The sequence below is a fragment of the Zootoca vivipara genome, chromosome 2 (genome assembly GCF_963506605.1).
Source record: "Zootoca vivipara chromosome 2, rZooViv1.1, whole genome shotgun sequence".
In the NCBI taxonomy this organism is placed as follows: domain Eukaryota; kingdom Metazoa; phylum Chordata; class Lepidosauria; order Squamata; family Lacertidae; genus Zootoca; species Zootoca vivipara.
The window spans coordinates 90,957,446-90,973,545 of NC_083277.1; the positions used below are offsets into that span (position 1 = coordinate 90,957,446).

A 16,100-nucleotide genomic window follows, 5' to 3' on the forward strand; every position below is an offset into this window, starting at 1 on the left:
TCCCTCACCACTTGGTTACAAGTAACCTAGATGTCTCCAAGTCCATCCTCTTGTTAGTGGATCCTCACCACCACCACCACCCCATACAAGAACCACTGGGTTACTGGCTTCCAGAATGCTTGCAAAGAGATAGTTTTGAGGACAGCTGTGTAAGCTTAGAAGTAACAGCCTGTTTCTCCTCTCTCTGCTTGATCACTGCCTCTACCTTGAATGTGATGCCTTCATTAGTAACCGCCATGCTGTCCCACTTGGTTCAAAAGTGCCTAATCGGGAGAAATAAACCTATAACAAAAGCAGTTGGTTTCCAATAGAATCCATCAAGGCCTAATTAGGATGCTAAGTACTCTGTTCTTCAGTAGCACTGATTTAATACCCAGAAGCACTTGGTGTGTCTGGAGGTAAATATGGCTAATTGTTCTTATGCAAATCAGAGGAAGAGACTGAGCCAAGGTCCCTTATCTGTAGAGAGTATGGAAGACTTAACTTTGTAGTTTTGCATAGGGAATAGCTCATACTGATGCTTGCTGAATACATAGTAGCTAGAGTCATATTTACATTCCCAACAAAAATAAGAGTGCTAATTTCAATTATGCACAAACTCCTCAGAGCCTAGAGATGCTTTGCATAATCAGTGGTAAGGCTCATAAATGTAGCATGGGTAACTTCATTCTAGGAAATCAGGAAGCATGGGTCAATTGCACAGTTAAAAAAGCTTAAGAATGGCTTCATACTTTTGCAGGGAAAAGGGATTTTTAAAGTTTGTTCAATATTTATTAAATTTACACCCCACTTTTCCTCCCACAGGAGCCCCGGGTGCCCTGTGCCTCATTTAGAGATACTTGCTGACTGCTAGCATTGCTTTCAGACACAAGGCATGTAAAAATTAGGCATGTGCACACCCGTTTATGATCTTGTATTGCTCTACTTTAATAATACAGAATTTGAGCAAAATTTAAAATTTGCTGTTCTTTGCGAGCACTTGGAAGATAACTTGATCTGGCTTTCTTAATGCAATGATTGGTCTCATTATTTATTCCAATTACCTTAATTGGAACTGACCCTTGTAAATGAAGTTCAGTATTTACAGCATTGTTGCAAGTTCGCTAATATAGAGTACCTGTGATGATTGCAAGCCATTTGTGGTTTTCTAAAATGTTTTAAAATATACTCTGTAGGTTTAGACAATAAACCTCAGCACAGATTCTGCAGTATTAATGTTCTTGCTGTTAACCAATCAGAGTTTTAAATATCTGGCAGGTGGAGAACAGCTTACTTATCTTCTGCCCTGCTGTCGTCAGCCTACCATATGATGGCATTTGATAAATAATGCAACTATAGTATTGTCACAATGGCAACTTTTGAGGAGAGATTTCTACTGCCTTAGTTCTTTCCCTGAATACAATTCCACACATTCAAAGCTAAACTTGCCTTCTTTGATGTATGCCGCATTTGTATGCCCTGTTGTATGATCACAAAGTTTTAGGCAGATTGTTAAGTCAAATATTCTCTTGTTTCAGAAAATGCATTCCATTGATACAAGGTGTGCTTAGCATAAATAGAAACGTACAGGCTTGCAGCAGTGGCAAGGGTACTTCTTTCACCATTATTTCGTTACAGCACATAAAGTGCAATTGTACCATGATATCTGCTCTAAGTGGGGTACACAGTACTTGCAGTCTTTTAATCAGCAATAGGGCATATAATATTACAACTCCATGAGATTATGGGTGCTGGGATTGGCTTGTTTGTGTGTGCATCGTAAGCAAAAGTGAAAGGTATTCTTAGTGATTCCATTGTCCATTTTTACCATCATTGGAAAGGTTATAAAGCACTTTATACCTTTCCAGATTTGTTTCTTCTGTATCTAGAGTGTTGTTTGTCTGATGCTGAAAGCATTGCCTGCACTCTGGGTGTATATGTACCAGGGAGGGCGGGGGTTATGCCTATGTGCACTCTTGATTCTGTTGGTATGTTTTGTTGCATGTTCACTAATACATTCTCATGTAAAACTGAGGTTTGTTTGTGGACTGACATTTTAACGCTTTCTCTTGTGCTTTTTTCAGTGTTTCTTAGTTGCAGCATCCTGCTTGAGCTACAGTTTAATGCTTTCTTCTTTTTTTGTTTTACAAAAACGTTCAATTTTTGTGATGTATTTCATTTGCATTTATTCAGAAGTAGAGTCCTAGGGGCTGGGGAGGGGCACAGCTTGATGTTTTGTCCTTTCATTTTGCAGCTAGGCAAGGGGGCTGGAGCAGATCTGAGCTGTGCTGTTAGCTTCTGCCTTCTGTTTTCTACAGCTCTCATGGATGCTTACCCTGTTCTGTAAAGACTTAGCTTTCTCTTTACTTTACCTTTTTTGTCTGTCCATGGTGAGAATGCTCAGAATAACACACAGTCTGTAACTACTTTTGTGGCCAGCTGTTCCTGCGCACAAGGCCACGGGTATGCCTTATGTGGCCATTGGAGGCAGGCCTTCCCTGTGGAATCTGGTACCTGCTGTGAAGCCTTGGGTTGCCTGACTGTCATTTGTGACTTACATTTGTGCTGCTTCTGCTAGACTGGTAGGGGATTGGGAAATAATTCCCAGGATTCAGTATATGGTGGTCTCTAGCACAGAGTCATGTGCCTCTCTGTGCAGCTCCCTACCAGTTATCCTCGATGTTCTTCCCTCATTTCACAATAGCAAAAAAATATCCGAAAGCTTCTGCTCCCACATGCAGCATTGGAAACTGTGTGAATTGATTTGGTTTGACTTCAGACATTAAGTGCAATGTGGTTGATGCAAACAAAAAACAAAACAAAACCACAATATTTTTGTGTGGCATGGTCTTTCTTGTTTGTAAATGGTAGCCTTGTGGGAAAATGGCAGACCATGCTTGTGCTCACAGACCTCATGGGAGCTACTCTAACCTGATGCAATCCAACTGATGCAAGCAGTTGCTGCTTACATTATTATTATTAAATAATATTTAATAGCAGCAGCAATCTGTTATTAGTTTTAAAATTCTTTATGTCCTGTTTCTCAAGATTCAGAACAGCTGACAAGGTAATAAAAACAATAAAGCCATCACAAAAATTAATACAAACAAAACAGATAGAAAGGATAAAACAATTAAAGAAAAAGAAATCATCCAAGACTACCAATTAACAGAAACAGCAGAAAATGAGGATTAACCCTCAACAGAGCAACAGAGTTCTCAGCTTTCCCACAAAAGCTTCCCTGAAAAACCACATAGAGATGGGATTTAAAATATAGATGGGGGCTTTATCCACTAGTACTAGCACCTTGAATTGGGTCTGGTGGCACACGGTCCCATCAGGCTGCCCAACTTGCCAACCTAGCAGCTGCATTCTTCACTAACTGCAGCTTGTGGACCATTTTCAAGGCAAGCGCCACATAGAGCACACTGCAGTAGTTCTTCAGTCTCTCTAAGGGGATTGGTGGCAGTATTAAAGGGCACATAACTGGTCATTCCTGAGTCTGTGTATGTGTATATGCAGAGCATTCTCACTGTTGGCCAGCACTGCCATGCTAGGTTTGGTTGGCAAGGCACTGGTGGAGGGTTGCTTTGTGTTTTGTTTCTCATTCATTTCCAAGGTCTCTTTGTCTCTCCTCTCTTGTGGCTCTGGTGACAGGCACGATCCGTAAGGCTCAGAATCTTCTGAAACAGTATTCTCAGCAATGTCTAGATGGGAAAAAGGGGGCCTCTAACCTCATTCCTATGGAAGGTAATCGCTTCTCTCACTTTTCACTCTTGAAGGGGGGCGTCTAACTTGGGTATTGGCCTTTCTTCCGCCTTCAAGGCTTCTGTTAGTCTTTAGCCCCACTGCCCAATACAATGAGGTTGCTCAATAAATATCCTGGCTTCTTTGGGACACAAAAACAGCATGAAGAGCAAAGAGACCAATACAAAAAGATAGGGCAGCAGGTTACTCTTTGCAACACTCTAAAGAGTTGCAGGCCACATAAATTTAGAGAAGTCCAATCTGTGATGCAGTTTGACTGGCTAACAGAAGTTCTGTTGTAGCTTGGTGTGACCTTTTCTCTCCATGATCTATCCTTGTTCACTTCATCTGGAAAGGTAGCAGCCCTTTCAACCTTGATCAAATTGGAATCGTTAATTCAAAGTACAATGCCTTGCTGTCTCTAAATGAATTTTAGGGACTACATATAGAAACAAAGGCAGACAGCTGTGTCAAAATAACAGTGGCACTTGCTTTTAACTATGAACCATGCATTACGCCATATTCTTGATCATGTTTGAAACTGCTACTACTGCTATGGTATTGGAAAAAGGGGTCATAGACCAGGTTGCCAGGAAAACACTTGTAAATGTCTGAGACAAGCAAATAAAACCTGAAGAGACAAGCACTGTGATGGCCTGGATAAACCACTCCTTCTGTTAATGCCCGCTGACATCTCGCTAGGTCATGAGCATGATTTACGAGTTAAACACCTTTCCGACACCCTGAGTGACAAGCATGGGCCAGCTGCTGGTAAGTACCATATTAAAACTTAAGCTGGCTAATTTAATACTTTTATTTTTAGTGTTTCTTGAGGTATTTTCTTAGGACAGTTCCAGGTGAATTTCCTCTCCCACCCCAAATCGGAGTATCTGACTTTTTCAAGCCGCACCGGATTGTGCTGATCTCTGCCAGTCTGAAAGACAACATGGGCACAAGAAGGGTTGACATGGATGGATCCGTCCAAAGGAGTGGCCGCAGCAGCAAGCTCCTATACTAGCTGGAACCTCTTTCCTTTAGCACTCTTATCCACAACCCCCGAATAGTTTAATCTTATAGTGCTAAGCCACCCATATCAGAGATGACTGTCTGGGCTGTTCTTTCTCATTTATTCAAGTCTTCAGTTCAGTAGAACTCGTCCCTGGTATTTTTACGCATAATTATCTCTGCTGTGCAAGTTCTCCAAACATCCATCTTCAGCTGAATGGTGGGTGGGTGGGTGTACCTCCTCAGTGGACATAAAACTGAGCAGATTATATGATGTCACAGTGCCAGTAGCAAGATATAAGAAGACATGGAATAAAATAACATCGTCTTGGCTAATGTCTTCAAAACCCCTATTTTAATAGTATTTGCGAGCATTTCTTTTTAAACCCGAGTTGCAACTTTCCTAAGAATTGCAGAATACCTTCACATGCTCTGGTGATAGGTGTGTATAATGGCAAAATAGCTGTGTCAGCTTCTCCCCACATCATAGCAGACATCATGGCACAAGGGTTTTGTAATATATTGGATACCTATTCCATTATTCAAGACAGAAGAATTGGCTTCCAGGGGGGAAGATCTTGTAGAAATAATGGGGAAAAGAAGCCAATAGGAAAAGCCAGTAGCATCATGGGGAGAGGCACTGTTCCAAGTAGAGAGACGTGGAATATGTTCCTGGCCCATCAAGGGCCTTATTCTGCTATTTTTGGCATCAAGAACTTATTGGCATTATTTATTCACTTAAAAGCATTTTTGTCTCACTCTCAGCTGAAAGATTATTCTAGCATATTGGAGATATACTGATGTCTTGTGGCATTAGGGTTTTTTAACGGCATTACCCTAGTTTTATCAGCTAAAGTGTTTTTTATGTTCCTGTACTTTGTTGGGCATAAATGTTTTAGGAATTGAATGTGCTACTAAATCAAGGCAAGGCAAGCCCCTCCTTTTGTATCAATGATGCTGTTGCAAATAGGATAGATCCGTTGTAGGATGGAATTCTTCAGGATAAATTCTGTTTCATAAAGGCACAAGTCAATCAACACTACAGACTGTTGTACAAATTTAAGGTGCTTTTAAGGTGTGAGTGAATGTATTGAATCATTCACATTTGGGCTCCCTTTACATGCTTGCACTTAGCTGCTTAAAACATTGTATCCTGTCAAGAAAAACATGAAATATTCACCTCCCACCCCTAGATGCACCCTATGGGCTGGCATGTAACAAAATTTGGGTTATTGGTATAGTTTGAAGTCTCTGGTGGTGCTAAACAAACTGCTCCACTACAAATGAAAATATATGCTAATATTATCAGATTCCCACAGAAAACTGACATATTCTATGCTTGTGCAATCCCTACAGGGAGAGATGACATGCTGGACATGGAGATTGATGCTTACATCCACTGTGTTAGCGCCTTCATCAAACTGGCCCAAAGCGAGTATCAGCTACTGACAGAAATCATCCCAGAACACCACCAGAAGAAGACATTTGACTCCCTTATCCAGGTCTTCTTGAAACTTAACATGGTTCCTTCCTTTCTTGTGGAAAAAGCTCATTTCTCTAATTCACGCAGGATTTGTTTTGCTGTAGGAGTCTTTAGAGAACCTGATGATAGAGGGGGACAACATTGTCTCTGCAGCCCGAAAGGCCATCATACGTCATGATTACTCAGCTGTGCTGACTATCTTCCCCATCCTAAGGCACTTGAAGCAGACGAAGCCAGAATTTGATCAAGTTTTGCAGGTAACTGCCTATCAATAAAACTCACTACAGTATTGCAAAGCAAGGTCATGTACAATTGGGATGCAGGATCCAGTTATTCATAGCAGGATCAGGACTCCAGACAGGATTTTGTAACAGTTGAGAACTGTGGTAGGGTGAAGGCCAATTCACAGCACAGATGTCTCTTCTCCTTTGGGAATTGCTGCCTGTATGCAGCCCAGGACCCAAATATTTAAAGGAACACATATCCCAATTTATGGTAGCCCATGCTGTGTGATCAGAGGGAATAGGCCCTGCTTGTGGTTCCACCTTTGAGTGAGGTACATTCTGTAATGGCACAAAACAGGGCCCTATCTGCTGTAGCTCCCCCTGACTGTGAAACTCGCATTGGAATTTCAACTGTCCCCCTCATTGGTGATGTTCTGATGCCAGCTTAAGGAGGTTTATTCATTCATGCATTTGAGAGATAGAAGTGTGGGCCACATAGACAGATATCAGAGTTTTGTGGAGTTAATGAAGTTTTCTGCTGCATATATTGCTTTTAACAATGCTTTTAGAAATTTTATTGTATTTTACGTGTTTTATGGAAATGTGTGTTGTAAACCCTTCTGGGGTCTGGCTAGATGAAGAATGGTTATAATTAAAACTAATAAGTATATAAAATTTCTAGAAACCAAGTGAAAGAGAAGTAGCTAGGACTGAAGCACAAATGTACATTTAAGACTAGTAGGCTTGTTCCCTCTTTCAAGAGCCAGAAGAGACATAACTGCAGTAGAGCATCTCCTTTGCAGGCAGAAGGGCCCAGGTTCAATCCCTAGCCTCTCCAGGTATGGTAGGGAAAGATTCCTGCCTGAAACCATGGAGAGCAGATGCCAATCAGTGCAGACAATCCTGAACTAGATTGGCCAACAGTCTGACTTGGTAGAAGGCAGATTCCTATGTTCCGATGAACGCACACCAGGCCTGACAGTGTGTTCCGCAGGGAAGCTTGAGTTTTACCTGCTGCTAACAAAGCTTGTGATTGTTTTCTTAGCACCAGCAGAATTGTGAGTGATACACTCTGTGTTCAGTAGATTACAGTAGCCCCCCCCCCCCGGAGTTGTCTCATGTGCTGTGCTGGATATTTCAGGGCACTGCAGCCAGCACGAAGAACAAACTCCCCAGCCTCATAACCTCAATGGAAACCACAGGAGCCAAGGCTCTGGAAGATTTCGCAGACAACATCAAGGTAATGAGTACCTTTCTGCTGTTTATCTATTTAGTAATCCACAGTAGTGCAGGGGATCCATGCAAATGTTCCATTAATTACATTTAGGTGTACTGTAAAATCTTGGAAGTTATAATCGGAGGAGAGGGGGGAAAGCGACTTCCTTTCCTGGAATTTAAAATGTGTATTTATAACTAACTTGATTTTGATGTAGTCTCTTTAACAGGCATCACTGACAGTCAAATGAGGGGAGTCCATAGAAAGTTTTGTAAATGTTCACAGATCTTTTAGCAGAGAGAGAGAGAGAGAGAGAGAGAGAAGTGGTTATGGAGGGATCAAATATAATGACAGTGGTGTCTGCTTAAAATCTATTTTTCTCCACACATCCTTTTTACAGTGACCAGTAGATGGTGCACTTGACCCGTAGGGATGTAGAAATAGTTAGGTGGTTCAGGAAATATAACTGCATAATAACAAGAATGGGGTAGTTCTATGCAGTGCACATTTTTATCCATCTTATCAAATATTCTTTGGGTTTTTTCCTCCCTAGAACAATCCAGACAAGGAGTACAACATGCCAAAAGATGGGACAGTTCATGAACTCACCAGCAATGTATGTGAAGCAATTCAGAATGTCCCTTGGTAAAACGAGCTCCGTGACTTCATTCTTCTTTTCTGTTTTTCTTTGTTGCATAAGGGTGATATTCTTGTTGAACCAGGATAAATGGCATGTTTTAAACCTGGGCTTCCATAACTGACAGTGTTAAGGGAAATTGATTGATATTTGGCTGAGCTCATCCGTGTGATGCCCATAGCTGCAGTGGCACCCTTCAGACCTTCCCCTGACATCTGTGAAGCCTTGGAGCCCCTCCCCACTGACTCCTTTGTCATGATCTTCCTGAGATAATGTGTGCTCAAGGCTTGGAGCACTTTTCAGGCACAGAAATGGTGTGCATTACAGTCTGGCAGGCAATTTGGAGCCTCGCAATTGGGTGACCTGGTATAAATAGTAGATGCCTTACACTCTGCCCTTGCCAGCTCATCAGAGGGGTACCTTCTGCTTCAGACTCCAGATTCCAGCTTCAAAAAAATGTCCTTGAGATCTCTGGGCTGGCTAATGCATCCTATGAGTGGCCAATGTCAGCCACAACTCTCACCTACCAGGTCTCATCTTCAAGCAATGACCTTCCCTCTCCCTTTGCTTGCAACCTCCATGATCTTTGAAATTAATTACCATAGATTATGCATTTTTCCAGGACAGGATAATTATAGGTTTTCATAAGAATGCCTCCCTGTTTCTTTTTCTTCACAAAGTGGAAAATAACAAATTGACTTTTTTTAAGAACACATCTTCCTTCTTTTTGCAGGCCATTCTCTTCCTGCAGCAGTTGCTGGATTTTCAGGAAACTGCAGGTGCCATGCTAGCATCCCAAGGTACTCACACACAGCTCCCGGGATACAAGAAACAACTTCCTTGCACTAATAAAGTCGTTTCCTTTGCTTGCCTTGCAGTAAAACCTCCTTAGCAAGGGTACAGTTTACGCCTCACCTCATCACCCGTCTAGTTTTATCTAGTACAGCAAAAAAACCAAAACAACCCGCAGCCATCTAAGAAGTTATAAGAGATTCTAAGAGAGATGCCTCTGGTTTTTCACATTAGTTTGTTAGTCTGCTACTAGTTCTATAATCCTTGAAGCCTACAGACAAGGGTGAATTTTGAGATAGCCTTTCATCTCCTAAGTTAGGTAGCTTTCAGTGAGAATCATGTTGGAGTATTGTTATCGCCACATGAACAAGCTGTTAACTGGTTTTGTGGCTATGTCATAATAATATGGAATAGTCATATGTTTCTGGGTCAGTTTCTGTTAGTGGAAGACAGTGTAAACTCTTGAAATTCAGAGAGTTGTTGCTTCTGGCAGAATGTGAAGCCAAGAATCTGATTTTTAATATGTGTACTTCAGATGTTACATCTGAAACCCAGGGTATATAAAACTGTAGTTGACAATAATTTAGCAAGATATGTTTTTGCCTCAACATTATGTAATTTTTATGTTTCTATGCATATATGGGTTATGCAGTGGTGTATCACTATAAGCCAGTTAAATCTCCTATATGATTGTTTTTGTTTGAAAAAGAGGTGAGGCCATTTTAAAGATTATAACGTTTAAAGGGGACACCAGTTTGTCCAGTGAGGTCCATGCTAAGGAGGTTTAACTAAGCAAACTGCACCTTGCATGTGCTCTCCATCATCTGTCCTTTTAACAGGTGCCTGTATAATACTCAAAACAGGATCCATTTCTGTGGCTGACTCACCAAAATCCCTTCCACGTGCTCCTTTGCCTGCTTAAATTGGTTATGGGCAAAGACAGTTTTGGAGCCAACTCTTTCATGGGCCAAAGGAGTGGCAGTTTATTACCAGTAGAGATAGCTGCAATTCCTTTTTGTGTCTTTTGATCAGGAAAACATAATAATGATTGAGATTGTAGCAGCTGCCCAAGCAGTAAACAGCTTGGGACATGTAAAAGGGTGTTTTTTAAAAAGTTCTAATGGTTAGCAGAATGTGTCTCTGCTAACCTGGCCAATTATTAGGTTTGGGGCTTAATTGCAATTTCTTTTGCAGGGTCTGATTGCTTATATTGTCATTGTTTTAAAGCAAAATGTAGTAGATAAAGAGCTGGAGATTTTGTTGCTAATTTGAGACCCAGTCAAAGGCTAACCTTGACTGCACAAATCTATGTAAAAGAGCCACAGTGACCTTCATTTTTCAAGCACGTTTAAACAGTTTCATGAGTGGGTGCCTGTGATCTCAAGTAGTTGCTTCTTTGGGTCAGGTGCCACCTCTTCAGCATTCAGAATACATATTTATCTTGTGTTTTTGAGCCTTGTCAGGTAAGGGGAAGGGGCAGATAAATGATTTGCAGGGAAACCATTATGCACCCCCCACCTGGCAAAAAACACACCCCACCACCTTATGGATCTAATTACAGTTATTCAGCTTCTCTCATCAAAGAAAAGGAGTGGGGGGGGGATAAGAGCTGTACTATAATGGCAGGTTCAGGCATAATTATAAACAGTGGCTTATTATTACTTGCATGAGCCTTTGGTTCATGCACTTATGGCTTTCCTCCTCTGGCGCAGTCACAACTAGAAGACTGGGAGCTTTCTGTAACAAATTTCTAAGCTGTAGATTATCTTAACAACGGTTAAAACAAACCAGCTTCATAAATTATGATCTGAAGTTGGCTTGTTTCAGCTAATCAAAGTTAAAGCTAATCACTGTTAGTTTGAAATGGAAGTAAATTTCTAAACTCTTCTTCCCAGCTATGCCAGGCATGAGGAAGCTTGATGCAGCTCATTCCTATAACAATAAGACATGCTTTTTTATTGCACCCAAATAAGATGGTAGATAACCCCTTCCCCAAATGATTAGCTTTTCCCCCACAGACTTGAGTGCAAATTTCAATTAACCTTTTACGTATTAGTATGCAAGTTGTGACATTCTTCATCTGTAAAGACATGCTAGGTTGCAAGCCTATGCATGCTTTTTGAGAGCAAGCCCTTCTGAAACAGTGAGACTGAAATGAGACCAGGGAGATGTAGGTTCAAATCCCCGCTGAGCCATGAAGCACAGTAGATAACCTTGGAATTGTGTAGGGAAAGGAAGTAGAAGCCACTATCTGTGCCCACTAAAACCCAATAGAGGGCTTCCTTCCTTTTTGAGTCTACAGTTGCTGTTGACACATTATTGTGATTGCAGTTTTTGAAAAAAAAACTATGCCCATCAAGGCTAGAAGCCCCTGTTTTCAATGGAAGCTGAGATTTTTGGGGAAGTCAGAAGCCCTTCTGCATAGTGCGCTGAATATAAGCAGCCTTGGCTATAAGTGGTCTCCTTAGAAGGAATGGCATATAAGCTCCCTACTAGAAATAGAGGTTTCCTCAGTTTCCTGTCACATCCATGCTCTAAAAAGGAGTGGCTCCTGCCTGCTGAACCCATGTAATGCTCTGTGTTGGTATCTTCTGCTTGGTTCTTGAAAGTATGGTTGTCTCTAACGTGTCTTTTTGCACTTTGCATTTCTTCCTTTCTCTTTTTTCTTCCTATCCTTTTTATCTCTGCTCTGCCTTAAATTTTATAGTTCTTGGGGACACATACAATATTCCTTTAGATCCCAGAGGTAAGCAGCAGTGGTACTTGTACTACCCACATGCATACATAATACTACCTCTTTTTTTGCACCTGGTTACATACGGTATTTCTGCTTGTCTTTCATTGTACCCGATAAAAACCATGTCTTATTCCATTTATCAGAAAATGTATGAATGCAGAGGGTGTTCTCCACCCCACCCCACCCCACCCCATGGGATTTGGAACTGGAAAGCCCATTTTACTCCAGACTGAATGACAACCCCCTCCCCATTGTTTTGCTTCTCATTATGTACCTCCCCTTGCAAACACACAGCTGGGACAACATGAGATGGGAGAAGGGAGCAGCTTGGCAGGGGAAAGTAGCAATGGAAAAATGGTAACCAGGGAAAGGGTTAATTACCCTTCCTGTATTTCTCCCTTCAATAGCCGCCTTCAAGCTATTTTTGTTTTACAAGAACTGGCAGTAAAGACTTTGTTATATATATTTGCATACAACACACAGGCTCAGTTTCCACATAGCAGTAACCCAAATCATGGCTTAGTGTGAACATGCAGCTTCCCAGAGAGGAGAGGAGGTTGTAGCCACTGCATTCCTCTCCGGGTCCTGCTGCTGCCATGCTCTCTGGGGGAATCAGCATGAAGTGAAGGTAAAATCCAGGCATGCTCAAGGTAAGCCTCTTGGAGGAAAGGTGCCTGTTTCCCTCCCGGAGGAGCAGATAACATACAGTGTACCTGCCCTCATGCAACAATAAGCAAACAGGGCCTGTGAAAGGGGCGCTTCACCTGCTGCCAACTTCTCCCTTGAGAAATAGCGGCATAGGATGTTAGGCAATGTCAGGTGAGCCACTTCAGCTGGAAGAACATATTCTACATAGAATGAGCCCTTGTAGGCCACATCACTAGCACCTGCCCATAAGCCGGCTAATAAGTACAAAACCTGGGAGTTGGCTGCAGGCCAAAGACTTCCATGAATGCATAGAAACAGGCTCAGCCCTAGACCCACCATTGGCAAAACTTTTGTCCCCTTCTTCTGTTGGCCTTGGAACATCACCAAGAAGTCATATGTGGTTTCTGGTATCTGGTATCAATTGGCTCTGCCAGTACGAAAAGTTCACATACACTTCAAATAAAGTTGAGCCAGCTGACAGCTTCTCATCAAACTTAACACAGTTTCAGAAGCAAGTACAGCACTGCTTAAAAGTAAGTTGGTCATATTCACAACAACCCCACAGAATATACACTGCTAAGGTTCCAATGAAAATCATGTTTGCGTTCATACAAGCAAAACCTTTTGATAACCTGCCTTGTTCATATGACAGAAACCTTGGCTATTTCCTTGCTAACCTATAAAGTGTCACCTGAAACTTGCTGAAGTCAAACAATTGCTTGCATTAATATGAAATGTTAGCACAGTTTTTGTGGTTCATTAAAACAATGTTTTGTTTTTATCCTAATGAGAATATCTGAGACAAACAGATTTTCGGGGGTGGGTGGGAATGTTTATAACCAGTATCTTTTCTCTGTAACGGTGTTCACTATATCTGAACTTGATAGATTATGGTAAAGTAATTCATAAGGTAGTATAAGCCTGAGGTGACAAAGGTTCTGACTGAATGTAGCTCTATTCTCCATTGCATAAAATGAGCAGAGCCTTGGGTCCTGCAGATGTTTTGGGCAACAACGTCTGGCATCCCCAGTCAGCATGGCTAGGGGTTTTGGGATTTGTAGTCCAGAACCATCTGGAGGGTACTAGGTTAGAGTGAAACTGATCTAGTCTAGAGTTGAAGCAAAGTTGCTGTTTCCATCTCATAGTACACCCAAGATTAAAGTTTTAGCTGAATTTATAGAAATAAAACGTTGCTTGAGGAGGAGAGAAAGTAGCCATCTAAAGAAATAAAATAATTGATTTAATGTTTGCTGCCTTTCAGAGACCAGCTCTTCAGCAAGTAGCTACAGTTCTGAATTCAGTAGACGGCTGCTCAGCACCTACATCTGTAAGTAACTCTTCACCACTTTGCCTACCTTCTTCCTTTTCACGGCCTCCAAACTATGGCTATGATTAGCCCATTTGAATTTAAAAAATGGTGCTGAGTCTCGGCAATCCCTACATTCAGCTGAGGCGGAGACTGATGCCAACCAGTTGTGCAGGAAGGATCCCCCCCACCCCCGTTTACCCGCAGCCATGCTGGGCTGCAATTGCTGCTCCTGCCAAAATAGTAAGCAGTCTATGAAATGGAGATTAGTTCCCTGTTTCAAGGAAAAATATATATAAAAGACGGCATTTCAATAATGTGTGATTTTTTTTTTTGTTAATTCAAACTTTGCACCTTTCTGTAGATATCTTATGCGTTTATGTAGGTTCCAGTATATGTTGTTGGTGTATTAAGAGTGCACCTTTATAACACATTGCAAAGCAAGTGGGTACATTGTGATAAATAGCACTGCTGCAATCTTGCACAACAAATAATGATTTAAAGACAAACAAATCTTGGACTTTTTTTCCATAAGAAAAATGATGAGAATGATGGCAGTGGGAAGTTCAGAATAACAAACATCCTATAAACTGTGTGCAAATTTTGTATAAAAATGGGGATTAGGATGACCGCTAAATATATACTTCAGCTGCAAGTGGCATCAATGTTGGTTATCTCACACTTGATGCCAAGATCTTCAAAGAAGCACCTTCACAGAGACTTTGTGTTATATAAATTGGTTAGAATTTAGCCAGCTAGCTAAGTGGCATAGGTAATCTACTTAAGATCTTTACAGTGGTCTCCTTGTCTCCTACTCATGCATCCTTTCTGTTAAGGCAAAGTGCTGGGCAACTTGCAACTAAACCTTCTCAGTAAATCCAAGGTTTATGAGGAATCTTTAAGTGCCATCTTCCTGCTTAACAACTACAATTACATCCTGAAGTCCCTTGAAAAGTAAGTACTTGGATATTGTTTATGTATGTGCTGGAAGACTGGAATTTCTGCCACTATAGCTGAATTTGTGCTTATGAGGTTCTTTCATTAACTCCCTGGCAGAGCACATTTTGTACTCCGGTTTTTCTGCTTCCCTCATGCTTTGCTCCGCTTCAGAAAGGGCCCTTTGATGTCTGTCATTCCTACTGTAACCAATGTCTTACACAAAAGAATGGAAAATTAAAGCAGCCAAAAGGGCTGTGATTGCATCAGGCTCTTTCATCTTGTCAGCCGAAAGGCTCTTGTTTTGGAGAGCACTTCCCAATAAATCTAAGAAATAATTTACTGCTGGTTGCTTTGCGTGACTCAAGAGCAGCTACTCAGACGCATAACTATTAATGTAAGCCCTTTGCAGTTTTACATTCCTGCAGATGATCTAGTCCACTACTCAGTACTCAAGCGTTTATATGTTTAAATATTTCTACCTGACTATGCATACAATAATACAATTAAGTTGGTGGTCATCCAGATTATGGTGTACCAATGGGTGGCACAAAGCACACTGCCATCAGAGAGGACCATAGTATGTTTGGTCACACAAACCCAGTTGGCACATAGAAAGTGAGGAATTCCAGTCATTATAGGGGAAAGTGAAAATTCCAGCTGGTCTGTCCTTGTAATTATGGTGGTGAAATCTTCGTAACCACTAGCCTAGCAATCAGCTTTGTCAGAGTATGACAGCAGATGGCACTGTGGTCTAAATCACTGAGCCTCTTGGGCTTGCCGATTGGGAGGTTGGCAGTTCGAGTCCGTGCGATGGGGTTAGCTCCCATTGTTCCGTCCCAGCTCCTGCCAATCTAGCAGTTCAAAAGCATACCAGTGCAAGTAGATAAATAGGTACCACTGCAGCGGGAAGCTAAACGTCGTTTCCATGCTTTCTGGCTTCCATCATGGTGTTCTGTTGCGCCAGAAGCGATTAAGTTATACTGCCACATGCCCTGGAAAGCTTTCTGCAGACAAACGCCAACTCACTCGGCCTGAAAAGCGATATGAGTGCCACACCCCAAAGTAGCCCTTGACTGGACTTAACCATCCAGGGGTCCTTTACCTTTTTACCTTTGTCAGAGTGCTTAATATTTCTAAGCCGCAGAGCCTTATACAGTATTTCAATTTTTAAATGTGAACACAACACCTATTAGTTCTACATCCCCAACAGCTGCTCTTAATCCCTAGTGCCTCTCTGACCATGAGCTCCAATAGCCCTTGTTGCTATTGCTTCACTTTCATCTTAAAATTGCCACTGATGGAGGCCACCCAGACAAGGGCTCCTTTTCCATCTCCCGGCACCACCACCTCTTAGATTGCTTTGATCCCCAGGGTTTGGAGGACAAAG

At 41.7% G+C, this 16,100-nt stretch overlaps 1 protein-coding gene across 5 annotated transcripts in view; it reads left to right on the forward strand.

Moving 5' to 3' along the window:
• Positions 1-16,100, forward strand: part of EXOC7 (exocyst complex component 7) — a 31,769-nt gene that overhangs the window by 10,033 nt on the left and 5,636 nt on the right. For 2 of the 5 annotated variants that reach the window (XM_035104527.2, XM_035104528.2), the window contains 8 exons: positions 4,429-4,497; positions 6,088-6,233; positions 6,319-6,471; positions 7,580-7,678; positions 8,208-8,270; positions 9,025-9,091; positions 13,730-13,795; positions 14,611-14,728. In XM_035104527.2, the coding sequence (XP_034960418.1) occupies positions 4,429-4,497; positions 6,088-6,233; positions 6,319-6,471; positions 7,580-7,678; positions 8,208-8,270; positions 9,025-9,091; positions 13,730-13,795; positions 14,611-14,728 (781 nt within the window). Of the gene's footprint in view, positions 1-3,636; positions 3,730-4,428; positions 4,498-6,087; positions 6,234-6,318; positions 6,472-7,579; positions 7,679-8,207; positions 8,271-9,024; positions 9,092-13,729; positions 13,796-14,610; positions 14,729-16,100 lie in introns of all 5 variants that reach the window. The other 3 variants (XM_035104525.2, XM_035104526.2, XM_035104532.2) reach the window with 3 other exon arrangements.